Here is a 16,258-nt window from a genome sequence, read left to right as displayed (position 1 = left end):
ATACACTCACACACACCTACGTGCATACACACAGGTCTACGCACACATACAACTATGCACAAGTAACCGCCTAGGAGGAGAGGCAGACTTGGGGGGGACAGGAGCCGTTCCTAGAAACAATAACTCCAATGAGTAGGGTCCTGTCTCAGTTCGCGATTGCGAAAAACATAATTTGAATTCAAAATTCAAATTAATTTTTTTTTTTTTTTGAGCAATCACGATTGCTTATTGCTTTCATTTGACTGTCCTTGACGTTCCGGCTCCTTTTTCAGCTTGGACCAGGCCTGCAGCACCACCGGCGGCGGCGCTGCTGGTCCTGAGCACTGTCCCCCGGAATCCACTTTTGCTGGGCGGTGGCGTCCATGTCCTAATACACACGCATGGTCATATACACTCCCCTACGTGCGCACGCCTTTACACACATACACACGCCTACGTGCACAGACGTAAGCCTACACACACATCTATACACACGTAACCACCCAGGAGGAGGGACATGCTTGGGGGGGGAGCCGTTTCTAGAAACAATAACTCTAATCAGTAGGGTCTTGTCGCAACTTGTGATTGCGAAAAACATAATTTGAATTCAAAGTTTCGGAATTCAAATTAAAATTAATTGGGGTAAGTAGATCACAGATCTTTTCTTTGATTTTTTTTGAGCAATCACGATTGCTTATTGCTTTCATTTGACTGTTTTTGGCGTGCTATCATTTTTCCCACCGGCGCGGCGCCACCCTCTGCCAGCACCACCCGTCGCGGCGGCCGGCCTCACGATGCTGCTCCTCTAGCGAAAACCGTCTCCAGGTTGCGTCCATATCCTACACACACACGCATACATACATGCACCAACACATACGCACACACAAACACATACATACACAAACACCACCATACACACACATACCCCTACACACATACACAAACACGCATGTATACAGACACCAACACATACACACAAATACACACAACTGCCCGTACATTCATGCCTGCACACAGACACAAACACATATGCTTACACACACATACACATACCCCACCCCCACCCCCACGCACACAAAGACTCATACACACAACTACCCACACACTCATGATTGCACACAGACACAAACACACATGCCTACACACATACACATACCCCCCCCCCCCCCCACACACACATACAAACGCACACTCGTGATTGCGAAAAACATAATTTGAATTCAAAGTTTCGGAATTCAAATTAAAATTAATTGGGGTAAGTAGATCACAGATCTTTTCTTTGATTTTTTTTGAGCAATCACGATTGCTTATTGCTTTCATTTGACTGTTTTTGGCGTGCTATCATTTTTCCCACCGGCGCGGCGCCACCCTCTGCCAGCACCACCCGTCGCGGCGGCCGGCCTCACGATGCTGCTCCTCTAGCGAAAACCGTCTCCAGGTTGCGTCCATATCCTACACACACACGCATACATACACGCACCAACACACACGCACACACAAACACATACACACACATACACAAACACCACCATACACACACATACCCCTACACACATACACAAACACATACACACACGCATGCATACAGACACCTACACATACACACAAATACACACAACTGCCCACACATTCATGCCTGCACACAGACACAAACACATATGCTTACACACACACACATACACATACCCCCCCACACACACACATACAAACACACACTCGTGATTGCGAAAAACATAATTTGAATTCAAGATGACAAAATTCAAATTAATTTTTTCATTTTTCTTTTTTTTTTTTTTTTTTTTTTTGGAGCAATTACGATTGCTTATTGCTTTCATTTGACTGTTTTTGATGTCCTATCATTTTTCCCACCGCCACCCTCCACAGCATCACCGTCGACCGGGTCCTCACGATGCTGCACCTCTAGCGAAAACCGTCTCCAGGTTTCGTCAATATCCTACACTTACACGCATACATACACGCACCTACACACATGTACATATATACACCTACACACATACACAAACACATACACACACAAACACACACACACACTCACATACACACAACTACCCACACACTCATGCCTGCACACAGACACAAACACATATGCCTACACACACACACATACCCTACACACACACACATACCCTCCACACACAAACACACACGCTTACATATACACACACACTCGTGATTGCGAAAAACATAATTTGAATTCAAGATGACAAAATTCAATTTTTTTTTTTTGAGCAATCACGATTGCTTATTGCTTTCATTTGACTGTTTATGGCGTCCTATCATTTTATTTTCCCACAGCCACCCTCCGCACCATCACCGTCGACGGGCTCCTCACGATGCTGCTCCTATAGCGAAAGCCATCTTCAGGTTGCATCCATGTCCTACACGCACGCGCATACATACAAAACTACACACACACAAACACATACACACACATACACCTACACACATACACACACAAACACATACACACACGCACACATACAGACACCCACACATACACACAAAAACATACACACACAATTACCCACACATTCATGCCTGCACACAGACACAAACACATATGCCTACACACACATACACATACCCCACCCCACACATTCATACACACAACTACCCACACACTTATGCTTGCACACACACACAAACACACATGCCTACACACACATACACATACCCCCCCCCACAAACATTCATACACACAACTACCCACACACTTATGCTTGCACACACACACAAACACACATGCCTACACACACATACACATACCCCCCCCCCCACAAACATTCATACACACAACTACCCACACACTTATAATTGCACACAGACACAAACACACATGCCAACACACACATACATATACCCCTACACACAAACACACATACCCCCTACATACACACACTCGTGATTGCGAAAAACATAATTTGAATTCAAGATGTCAAAATTCAAATTAATTTTTTCTTTTCTTTTCTTTTTTTTTTTTTTTTTGAGCAACCACGATTGCTCATTGTTCTCACTTGACTGTTTATGGCGTTCCTTTGATTTTTCCCACCGCCACCCTCCGCACCATCACCCGTCGACGGGCTCCTCACAATGCCGCTCCTATAGCGAAAGCCGTCTCCTGGTTGCATCCATGTCCTACACACACGCGCATACATACACAACTGCACACGCACACACAAACACATACACACACATACACAGACACATACACACATGCAAACACATATACACACGCATACATACAGACATCCACACATACACACACAAAAACATGCACACACACACATACACACAACTATCCACACATCCATGCCTAGACACAAACACATATGCCTACACATACATACACATACCCCCCCACACACACACATTCATACACACATACACATAACCCGCACACACATACACATAACCCGTACACACAAACACATACCCCCACACACAAACACACACGCCTACATACACACACTCGTGATTGCGATAAACATAATTTGAATTCAAGATGTCAAAATTCAAATTTTTTTTTTTTTTTTTTTTTTTTTTTAGCGAATAAAAATAGCTTTATTAATGCAACAATAAGAAAGAAAAATCGTAATAGATTGTCGTCTGCGTATTTACACTTACTAATAATATTATGCTGTAAAAGTTTAAGCTTCTTACTCAAATTTTAAGACGATGCTCAAAGACCCCTTAATTTAACATTAGCCGTATCATAGAAAATGCCATAAATTGAGAAATATTTAATTTCCCCAGCTATTCTTTTGTAAATAATTGTTTTATTGCAATGTATATGCATATTTCTAATGTATATTATAATATGTGGCATTGTTTTTTCAGTTCGATGTATTTTTTAACCCCCATCCACATACTATTGAAGTTTGGGGGAGGGAGTTGAGCACCCTCTTTCATTTGAAATAGGAAGCTGAAATTCTTCCAGTACATTGCTATCCACAAGTCTAAAAATATTGAGGGGTGTCCCGGTATCTATGAGACACTTTTTTTTCCCCATGTATTTTTGAAGCACTCTAACTAATAGAAGTCTTTAGTTGTCTCGTCAGAGTTCAGTAGAAATAATTTCTGATCGTCACCTTATTTTACTCAAAGTTCTAAACGAAAAAAAAATATATATATAATATATTATTTTTTAAAAAATATATATTTTACTAGTTGCGTTGCCTGGCATTGTATGGCCTACCTCAAAAGTAAAAGTTGTGTCAGTTGACGCATATTCAAGAATCAGGCTGAATCAAAAAAAGAAAAAGAGTAAAATTTGCCGTCAATGTGCAGAAAAGAGCAATTTTTTGACACAAAACCTAAAATTAGACCTCTTTGAATTCATTTGAATATTTCTTTTCGAAATTTTCCTTACGAAATCCCTTCTCCCTTAAACTCCCCCTCCCCATGTAAAATTCCTGAGTATCAAGAGACCTATGTGCCAAATTAGGCGAAGTTCCGATGTAAACTGGATTTGTGTAAGGAAGACACACACACACATACCGCCATTTTCATACATATAGTTCACAATCCTTAAATACACACACACACATATTTAATTTAAGTAGTATGGTTTTATAAAATTAGTTTTTAACTGATTAACGCGTTTAGGTTTTGAAATGAAAGATTTTACCTATTAGTTGTTGATTGTCTTTTGTACACTTTAAGTCATTCGTGTATTTTCTGAAGTGGCGATGAGACAGGTGTTTTTTTTTACTGGCATCTTTTTCATCTAATCACCTCGTCGCCAGTCCTGACCACTAGTTTTGCACTTTACCTTCCATATTTATACAAAAATTGAAATTATTACGCATTATTATAGCCTAAACTTTACCACGAGACTTTCTACGCAGTATTTAACACTGATTAGTTATTTCGTAGTATTCTCACGAGCTTCGACCTTTTAAAATGTTGACCGAAGTCTTCTTTTCGCATAGGAACAGTATCAAAGACAAAACATGCGAATTAGATAAATATGTTTATTCAAACACATCGAAAAGTTTGGCAAACACTTGAACGAATTATCTTACGATTTTCGATTGATCTCCATAAACATAAGCTTGTGTCACGTTTCTTAGCACGGGATTCAAATTTTAGCTAATATTTCCTACAGTTGATTCATGTTCCATGTCGATTGGAGTATACCAGTTATTGCCATTCGTACTGACTGGTTCACGGGCCCCGATGGGAAGTCACGAGAGGTCACCGTGACCTCCCATCGGGGACCTCCCAAATTTTTTACTCATTGGCAATTTAGTCTGATGATTCGGCAAATTTGGAGACAACGTTGAAATTATTTTCTTTCATAGTACTGATATTTAATATCTCTTATTAGAAAAACATATGTGCGCATGCGCGTATTTCAAAACTTCCTTCGGCAATTGAAAACCTTTCAACTTACTAAAAAAATAGTTGGAGGTGCTCCAGATTGTATTATATCTTAATGGAAACCAAAATAAGATCTGAATTCTAAGTTTGATTAAAACAAGAGTTGCAGTGCTGTTTTTTCTTGCGGGAAGGCTGGGAGGGTGGGGATGTATTTATTACATAGCTTGAAAAGGGTTTTAAAAATGTCCATTATAGGAAGGGTGAACGGAGTCAAATTCGCCTGTTTTAGAGAGATATTGGAACTCTCAAATAAAATAAAATAAGTATTACTTGAAACAGTGTTGTCACTACGGGGGGAGCGGGGAAAACGCCCGCCCCGAGTGTCACCCGTCTGAAGGGTGACACCCAAAGTGGAATTGCAAGTTTTTGGAAAATATGAAGCTAAAATACATTTTTAAGACAGCAAATTCGAAAATTTTCCGGGGAGCAACCCCGGACCCCATTCTTATTCGTTTTTTGTGCATTAGTCCACTTAAAATTTCTTTCCGACGCAAGTGCAGTTGTTTCCTGAAAATTGCACGAATTTCATGTTTTCAAATATTTTTCTTTCTTTTGCGTTTGTAGGGGGTGGGTGGTAACACCAAAAATTTACCGCCCCGGGTGTCACATTTGCTAGGTACGCCACTGCTTGAAATAATATTCCGGAATGGCGTAGTGCCTAGTAGAAATGCACCGGAAAGTCGTACTGGCACGTTCTAACTTCCCTATACCCCCTGATTTCGACTTAAGTTATGAGTTTTAAAAACGTTGAGAATAGTTTGACACTTGGTCCAACATATCGGACTTTCATGCAGGCCCCTCGTTTACGGGTTCAGGAGGAAAATTTCTGAGAAATTAATGTGTTTACGTACTCTCTTGTTATTTTTGTATGTTGTACACATACTGTATACATGTACACGTAAATGTATGCTCATTCAGTATAATACCTTTTGTCATCTTCAGGAAAAATGGGAAATGACGGTCTTGCTTCCTTGTATTAGTAACCATCTCTTGGTGTTTTAAATGCGTTTACACAAACAATCCAGTTTTTGCACATTATGAGCTTGATGTATTGATACACGCACCAAAAAATATAAGTACATCTGAAATTCTGATACTTCTTACTTAATATTTAACTTGATTGCTCAAAAACAGTGCATGTTTAAACAGCATCTAATAATTATTAAGTGTTCAAAATAATAATATCAGATACAGAGATCAGTGAAGAATTATTTTATAAATAGGCATTAAAAATCGAGATGAGAAAAAAAAAAAAGATTTAAAACGTGAAGAAATGAACGCGTATTGTTTCTGCATGTGATTTTATCGAACTAAGATTGCCTTATCATTACTTCTGAGTAGGAAATTTAAATTCCCAATGATAAAAGGGAAGGTGTCGAAAGAGGATGGTGCCATATCCCAATGGCCTTCTTATTTTCTTTTTGGTTCTGTTATTCAGATTACATTGTACTTTGAACATTTAGAACACTACAGAATTTATTTTTCATTGAACCCAATCAATCTATCGCATGCTCATAAACAAGACAATTTTCTTATCACTTCCTTGAATGATTGCGCCTTCCTTCCTTTCAGAATAAATCAGTTTATCATCAAAATGTGCTCAGGAATCTTCTAAATTAATTACAACAATTTTCAAGTATTCTATACTTGAAAATCGCCCGTCACGGTATGCCAGGTGAAAATTGCTTCTACATTTGAACGAAGCTATTGCCTGTTTGGTGATATTTTGATAATTGAAATTGAAGCCCTAATTCCAGTGAATTAACCCTAAACTCCAGTAGATAGCGTTCATTGTTGACCACTGTTTTCGTTTCTTCATTCCGCTGAAGTGACACAGTTTTGCCAGTAAATCAGTTAAGCTACCAGATCCAGTTCAGCCTTGTCACAATAAAGCCTTTCCCTGCATGTCAAACATTACCAAAAAATATTATCAAATTATCATGCTATATTTTGCGAGTTTTGATGACGTGAGACCGTGAGAGTGTTACTCGATCAGTGCATTCGCTTTTATATTATCTATGAGGATAAGGAAATATAAAAGCAGGTTTTTAAAAGTAGTAATTAAAATTTTTCCGATAAACGTTTTAAACAAAATTTACAAAAATTTCAGAAAACTCATCCACGCATTTTGAAACATGTACCTTTTCTTGCATAGTCTGATTTAGTTTTTCCTTTTCCCAGTATTTGTTGCTCTTTCACGTGACATTCATAATGAATCGCAGATGCATTTCATGCTTTCCCAGTTTCTCATTTGGCATCCTTATATACATTCCACTCTCAATAACTCGAAGTCCCGAGGGTACCGTCTAAATCGCTCGAGTTATTCGTAGTTCGAATTATGGGAAGTTTCCACACCAGTCTCAACAGTATGAGACCCGATGAAAGCTTCAACATAAAGGAATATTCGAGTTATAAGGTTCGAGTTATCGAGATTCGACTGTATATAATAGCCAATGGTCAAGTAACGCTCCTGGCGTCATTAACAATGAAACTCGAGCCACGGCATGATAGTTTCAGATTTTTTTTTTTTTTTTGGTAATGTTTGACCTGCAGGGAAATGCTTTATTTTGTCGACACTGAACCGGATCCGGTAACTTAGTTATTTCACTATTAAGACTCATTTTAAGAGAATGAAGAAACGAAAAAGAGGTCAACAATGAACGCTATTTACTCGATTGTGGATTAAAATTTCAACTATCAAAATATGATCAAGCAGGCAATTGTATATTCAAATGTAGAAGCAATTTTCACCCGTCATACCTTGACGGGCGACTTTCTAGTTCTATAGAATGGCTAGGAAATGTGTGAAATATAACTCGTTCCATGCATTTCCGGCTAGATTTAATCGGCAAAATTTAAAATCCAACATTCTATAGATTGCCTACGCATTGTATATAATGCGAAAAAATGACCGGCAAATACTTAAAACAATTTTTTTTCTCCACACATTGCCTAGGCATTCTGTAAAACGCCAAACGAGGAATAAGAACTAAAACACACTGTAATTGTACATGATTTTAAAATATAAAAATATTGAACCAGATATTGATTGCACATGATTTAACTGTTCATTTTTTTATTCTGAAATTTTAATGTAATAAATATACAATTATACTGTAAATATACAATTGTTATAGCACAATAACTCCAAACAAAAAAAGTTTTTTTTTTTTTTTTTTTTTTTTTTAATGTGCGATTATCCTATGCAAAGAAGGGTTTAATCTTAAAATGCTAATTATGGTTTTTTTTTTTTAGGGTGAATCTTCAAAAATGGAAGAAGAGGATTATGAAAACAACTGAATTGTAAAAATTGTACATATTTCATTATTCACTGCATTATATTCGAGATTATTTAGCATATTTCTCCCTGGCAGTTATTGTTTTTTTTCTTTTCTTGAAATAAATGTTTCTTACATCATAGTCTGTTTCTTCAGTTAATGGTAAAGCTGCACAAAAGATTGGTTATTAGGATTGGTTGCTCTGAATTGACCTTGAAAGCAGAGGAAGGAATAACTTGTCGAAACATATAAAATCTTAAAGGACAAAATCTACAGGGTGGTTAGAGTGGGGGGAAAAAGTGGTCAGTTGGGTAAAGTGATCCAAAATCAAATAAAGAGTTATATATTCGAAGCAAATGGAAGAATGAGGGTTTTTTTTTTTTTTTTTTTTAATTTTATATCTTAACAACTAGAACTATGTTTTAAATTCAAAATTTTGTTACTGGACAGTAATTTTTTTACTTGAAAAAAAATTGTTTTGTGTGCACATGAAACATTTTGTCCATTAAAATCTTTAGAAAACTGGTTGTACAGGAAGCTTTCCGGATTTTTCTAGAATACGTTAGTAAAAACAGCTAAGCCGGAATCATTTTATGTAACATATTAGAACAACTTAAGTAAGAAGTAAGATGGGGTAAAGTGGTCATAGGTAAGCTTAACATATGTCCTTCATCTAAAGTCATTTAATTTTCCTTTATAAGGCAGACATCAGTTAAATAATAAGTTTACTAACCATTTACTGTTTTTAAAGTAAAGTGGATTAAAATACAACTGAGTTTAAATTTGATGTAGCATATCGATTAAATTAAAGCAAGATTGTAATCCTGTACTATGAGAAAATTCAGGAGTGAAATATGATTAAAATTCTTGGTGAACCAACTTTTGACCATAGTTGACCATCAAAAATCTATTAAAATAAAGTTAAATTCTTCAAAAGTACTAGGTATATTGAGCATTAAGAAAATTACGGTTATTTATTATGGTTTTAGATCAATTGTTTTAACTATGACCACTTTACCCCATCCCAGATCATTAACACACATAAAAAAGAAAATGCCATTAAGCTATTTAAATTAATTTTTTTTCATCCTAAAATTCAGCGCAGTGTTCTTTATTAATATAATGTAAAATAAAAACCAGAAAATTTGAAGTTTTAAAAGAAATTTCTGTATTTATTATTGACCAAAGTTGAAAAACCTGAATTTTATGACCACTTTACCCCACCTGACCCTATAAAATCACGTGAGGGTTCAGAAACCTCTGGAAGTGAAATACTGGACGAAACATTGTCAAATTTAATGGGCGTATAAGACCATGGGATTTCGATTTCTTAAATTTAAAAACATGGTACCAAAAATAGTCACCAGGGGAAATTTTGGCGTTGAAAAGCTGTTTACTGTTAATATTGAAGGATTAAATGCTGACTGACAAAATATGTATCAATTTTGTTCACAAAATATGATTTTTACTAACAAATGAGGTTCAAAATGACCAACATCGACATACTTTCCATGTACTGCATATAATGCACAATATTTTCCACACATCCGGTTGGGGGAGGGAGGAAATATTTCTAATAGCTGTAATGTCATTCGAGTTTCCAAAGTTGAGATATCGGAAACATGTCGTAGATACACAACACCGTTAAGAAATCCCCATGACGATTCGTCAAAAGGTGAAAGATTGGGCGACCACGGTGGTGATATCGTATTAAATACATGACTAATAAAACTGCTATCAAAGAAATTTAGCCGCCATACACTGAATATCTGAAGTCCAACGTAGGGTGGTGAACCATCTTACATGAATATTATTTAAGAAAACCTTGCTTCCGCGCCAAAATAACATCTTGACTTTTTTTTTACGTTGACTCTTATTGCAAATTGAAATTTCTTGTTGGTTTTATTGAACCTCATTTGTAAACAACAAACATTTATAGCAAAAAACTTGATGCGTGCTCTATTTTTTGGCATTTAATTCTTCAGTATTCGCAAGTAATACTTTTGCAGCGCCAAAATTCCCCCTTTTGGGGATCTTTGGTAGTTTTTTTATTGCAGAAATCGAAATACCATGGTCTGCCATGTACACCCGTGAAATTTGGCAATGTTTCGTCCAATACTCCACTTGCTAGGGAGCTCTGAACACCTCACGTTATTTTATAACCACCCTGTATTTAGAACAATACAAAAACTCTAATGGATGCACATCATTGAAGATTACGAACATTGTTGTTGTTTAATTATTTACATTGTTGTTTTTTAAAAAGAAGTTGCTTTTACAAAATCAATTTAATACTATACGTTGAAAAATTAAACGTTCATTAGTTTTAATATAACAGTCACCCTTTTTTTTTCTCTCCGACAGGATACCGTTTTGCATGCAGCCGTTTAAAAAATACTTTCTTAGCTTAGGGTACGTAAATAACTTTAGTTAACTAAATGAACAATGCCAAAAACACTTCTCAATTTGAATAGCAGTTGTGGAGTAATTTTATTTGTTTCAGGGGTTCTCAAACTTTTTCGACTCACAGCAAGCTTTGAAGGAATAGAATTTTCTCACGGCACCCTAGTCCATCTCTTGTTCAGATAAGTGCGTAATTAAGCCGAATAAATTTAATCTAAGGTTCAAAACCTAAATCTTTCTCCTTTATGATTGAATAGCTCTTGCTTTTACCTATTTATCAGATGACTCATAAAAACCAAGACAAAAAATAAAACCAAATGAAAATTTAAATTTCAGTTGTGTTTCTCCGCAGTTTTAGCAAAGGTTAGCGATTTTGTCTTATCAGGAACATAAGCCTTAATAAGAAATACTCTGGGAAGAGATTACTTCATGCAAAGCTGAAGACAAAAACGTCAAAAAGTTCTATCAAACTAAAACAAATTGAAAGTGTCTTTAAGAGCAATATATATTAAACCACATTCGATAACATCGAAAACATTATGAAAAATTCAATGTTTACGTTCATATAAAGGGGAAAGATCAATCGTCATATTTGGGGCAACTGATAATTCGTTATTTTCTAGGGTTTTTTCTTTTTCTTTTCAGTCATTCATGGACACAATTCGTACAGAGATGGGCAGCATATGTAGCGCATGATCATATCCTCAATCTGATACACCGGTGTCATATTATAAGAACACCGGAGTGCTAAGAAAGCTAAGCACGGCCTTAACGGCCAACAATCTATTTTTCTCTGTTATCAGATCACAAGATACGCAGCTACATTTATCTTTGTGAATTCGTTAACTGCGTAAATTAGACTACAAGAACAATAAGCAACTCTTTTTACACTAATAACAAACAGTGAACTACGTAAAGGCAAAACTAACAGCAAAATAAGATCAAGAAGTTTTTACATTACTTTTCTGTAATATCTTTTGCCGGGTTATTAGTAACTGCTGGTAGATAACGCTTTATCATCCGTTCGGCTTTGTGATGAAGACGAAGTCACGATCCAACAAATGTTGACCATGCTACATCGATAAATGGGAGAATATCTTTATTGGTCTCGATGACCGCATTTGGCAAACCACCTATTCTACACTACAGTGCTGGCCAAATTATTAGACTAAGACTGTTTTAAAAGCAAATTCTTTATTGATTACATAACTATAGACTCATTAACGAACAGTGAAATAATTATCTAATATTTAGTATGCATTCCATTGTTCTTGATGAGCATTTTAAGTCTTTTTGGTATATTTTTCAAAGTTTACACCATTTCTTAACTTTTTAAAAAAGGAGGTAAAAAATTGTTTATACTCACTATTATATATAAACACATACACATACACACTAATTACCTAAAACTAACTTTAAATAAAACAGAAAACACTAATAAAAAGAACTAGTGAACTGCTTAAGCTGATTGAGGTTATGTTCCTGGTAGGTAGATAAAGAAAGAACATAAACAAAGCAGACGGTGCTGCCACCTGCAAACATTAAAGTATGCTAAAATAACGTAATAATCAGTGTACAGTATGTACTGTACTTTAACAGTAAAATAAACAGTATTTCAGTACAAATAATGTACAAAAAAAAACAGAATCAAAACTCTTTAGTCTAATAATTTGACCAGCACTGTATACTGTACTCGCATATACTATAATGATAACATGGACACTCCGCGGCACCCCTCGCCTCTTCCTACGGTGCCCCAGGGTGCCGCGACACCCAGTTTGAGAACCCTTGTGTTCAATTAATACAAGTTCTCTGTTTCTAGCCATTTGGATAAATTGTACCTCTTAATGAGAAAAAAGAAATTCCTTCAAAATACAGAACGAAGAAAAAAATAGAAAGAAAGAAAAAAACTTTAACCTGTTGGATGTGAACCATCTAAACGAAAAGAAGTGTGAAAAAGAGTTCTCTAAAGACCTTTCTTTTTGTTACAAAGCATAGAGACAAGAATATGGACTGATAACATGCGTCTCGAAAGCTGTCATGCAACAGTGCATATAGTGGAAATTATTTTGTTAGCTTTTATAAGTATTCTGCAACACTGCGCTGTTTCTTTGCATGGAAATGAAAAGATCTGACAATCAAACCTATTTTCCTGGGCCGTAGCAATGGGAAGAACTTCAGTGTTAATGATAATGCAAGAATTGAATGCGAAAATGTACAAAGTGTTAATAGCTTTTTAATAGACGAGTACAACCAGTCTTATATTTTGTCCTTTACTAGGTAATCAACTACAATTCTTCTCGTAAAACTCGTGGAAAAAGCTTAGAAAATAGCTTACAACGAGATCCAGGATTTTGAATGTCTAAAAAATCTCTAAAAATTCTCTTAAAGAATACAAAAATAAAAAAACCTTCAAGGTAAAAATAAATTGTTTAAAATAGCAAAAAAAAAAAAAAAAATGCCCATTTAAACATTGCATTTAAAATAAAAGAATGTCTCTTATCTTTATGCATGAATTTGAATTTTGAAAAATCTGAATCCTATTATTTATAAACAGCCTTCTCGACTTTACACAATCTTTTTTATGCGAAAACAATATCCAGAACACAATACCTAGCATCCAGCACATAGCATCCAGCCCCTGGCATTCATTTGAATTTTGACGTGTGAAGTTTAAATGATACTTACGATAAAAGCCATTTGTAGAAAAAAGAAACCCAACGAGTAGGGCTCTATCACAATTTGTGATTGCGAAAAACATAATTTGAATTCAAGGTCTCAAAATTCAATTTTATTTATTTATTTATTTTTTTTTTAATTTCAATGCATTTTGATGTTGGATAAAACGACCAGTGAGCACCATCCAGTAAGTTAACACCTCTTTTTTTTTTTGAAAAGAATAAGGTTTTGTAACATTTTTCTTGGATGAATTAGCAGAAGTGACTACGCATTTTTAGAAAGAAAACGACTAGAATATGCTTTGTTTGTTGACTGTTTAGGCCTGTTCCTTTACTGGGTTGGAGTACATTTTTTTTTCCATTTCACAACCAAAAAACTGATAGCGAACTATACAAATTTCTCTCAAAATTTTAAAAGAAACTACAAATAAAATATAAAATTTTTTTACTGTCGTTTGCCAAATGCTACAATTTTTAACAATGCTGTGGATTTTTGAAAATTAAATTCCGCTTAAGTGTTCATTCACTGATTGGTCTACGCTACCCATTTAGGAAATTTTTAAAAAGTCAGAATTGCATTGAACTTTTAAATATTTTTTATAGTTCAAAAGTAAAATATTAAAACACTAACTACCACAATATTGAGCCCTTTCCTAAAAACTAAATAGTACAACTCAGTTGAAATGTAATAAAGCTTTAAACAATGGGTCAGTTCTTTTAATGAATTTATGTAGGAGAGGGCTCATAAGCAGGTTGTAGGAGATATTGAGTTACGATATAACAGGCAGAAGTGGCATTACAACTTCTTATAAAAAATGATCATAGACGAAAAAATCATAAAGCATAAAAATCTTCTAAAACGTTTAAAATGCAATATATTGCTTAAAAATGCCTTTTTGTATTGAAAAAAACCTCCCTTAAATCTGATAAAAAATTATCTTAAAAGAGATAAATAACCCAAAAATGCAAATATCATCAAAATCCGGGCCTTACTTGTAACATTGTGGCACCTTGATCTACTATAACTGTAGGCAGCTGTGCAAGACTGGAGTAAAGGATTAGTGAAAGTTAGGCAATATTGGAAATCGGCCCAGGAACGAACATTAATGAAAATTTTAGTCTTGTTAAATGACTTGCTTTTGGTTGGCATAAGATTTTACATTTTAATGGGATCTAAGCTAACTTAGTTGGCAACTTCTGAAATCCTTCAAAAAAAAAAGAAGTATTAAAAATTAAAATACATGGTTTGTAGCAATTCCTTAATACAATAGTAAAGATATTTTTTGTTTAAAAAATGACACCGAGCCACTAAATATTTTGCAAATTTTTACGGTCCACGAGCCAAAAAACGTCCAAGAAAACTTGGTCTACGCTAATCAGTTGATGATTCAGTAACGTACAGAGGTAGCCAAAATTATAAGGACAAAAGAAAAATCCCCAAAATCTTTTCTGCAATTTGCTGGAAATTTATAAAAATTTTATGACTGAAAACTAATGGTAAAAGAAACATTTTTAACTAATTTTATTGGAAATACATAGGAATTTCGTACTTATAGACTGAATTTTAAAGCTATCACCCTTGTAGTATGGACAAAAGTATAAGAACACTTAGATTTGTGTGTTCTAAAAAGCAAAATTTGCTTGTTTTTTGTTCTGCACAATACACATCGATATAAATGTTTAGTAAGCGTTTGGTAAAGTCACATTCTATTTTTGCAGTCATAAGGTAGGTGCGGGTATTAAGGCCTGTCGGCTAATAAGGTCTAAGCAACAAAAATACAATTTAAAATGTTCGTATCCACTTTAAAACGCACTCGTAGATAGCTAACACTCATAGATGGCACTTCATACTGGTCGGCTCAGTAATAGTCTAAGGAAGTTTCGCAACGGGTGGAAACTATACCAATATTTTTTTTGCGGGGCAAAATGAATTCGGAGAGTAATGTTGATTTTCTGAGCAATATTTCTTTAAGCAAAAAATGCCGTTAATTACGAGTTTAAGCAGTTTGCTCCAGCAGTATAATGCATAATTACATGTTTTTCGAACTTCAAAATGAATTCTTTGTGCTTACATCGTGAAATTACGGTACTGGCGGGACAAAAGACTTGATCTAAGTGTGATGGAAACTTTGTGAGAAAATTTTGACAACCGAAGCATGAAAAAAAGGTATTTAGAAAAAAGCAAGAACTCATTTTTTTTTCCGTTGAAAAATCAAGAACGTTCTTCAACTTTCATGACATCGAGATTGATAAAAGTGACTGAAAAAAAGGGGGATATTATTGATTACAAGCCGTTTTCAGGGGGCAAAACGCTAGTTGTCCTTATAATTTTGTCCAGTTTTAACAATGATATTCTTTTATTAATCACAATAAAACATTTCTCTTTTGTATTTTCAAATGTTCTGCTCTCCACAATGATTTCTAGCATAAAAAGGTATTTTGTGTAAAAATTTCACTTAATTATTTTAGAAATGTTTTTTACTGTGCAATTTTCTGTGTGTCCTTATAATTCTAACC

At 35.3% G+C, this 16,258-nt stretch overlaps 1 protein-coding gene across 1 annotated transcript in view; it reads left to right on the top strand.

Moving 5' to 3' along the window:
- LOC129233375 (cysteine dioxygenase type 1-like) overlaps positions 1–8,796 on the top strand; it is a 41,811-nt gene extending 33,015 nt beyond the window's left edge. Inside the window, exon 5 of the mRNA XM_054867411.1 lies at positions 8,638–8,796. Coding sequence (XP_054723386.1) covers positions 8,638–8,682 — 45 coding nt within the window. The 3' untranslated portion in view covers positions 8,683–8,796. The remainder of the gene's footprint in view (positions 1–8,637) is intronic.
- The last annotated feature ends 7,462 nt before the right edge of the window (positions 8,797–16,258 follow it).

This window comes from Uloborus diversus, unplaced genomic scaffold, assembly GCF_026930045.1.
Source record: "Uloborus diversus isolate 005 unplaced genomic scaffold, Udiv.v.3.1 scaffold_364, whole genome shotgun sequence".
NCBI lineage: Eukaryota > Metazoa > Arthropoda > Arachnida > Araneae > Uloboridae > Uloborus > Uloborus diversus.
Note: the sequence above shows the minus strand (reverse complement) of the source record. Positions and strands in the feature narration are given on the sequence as shown.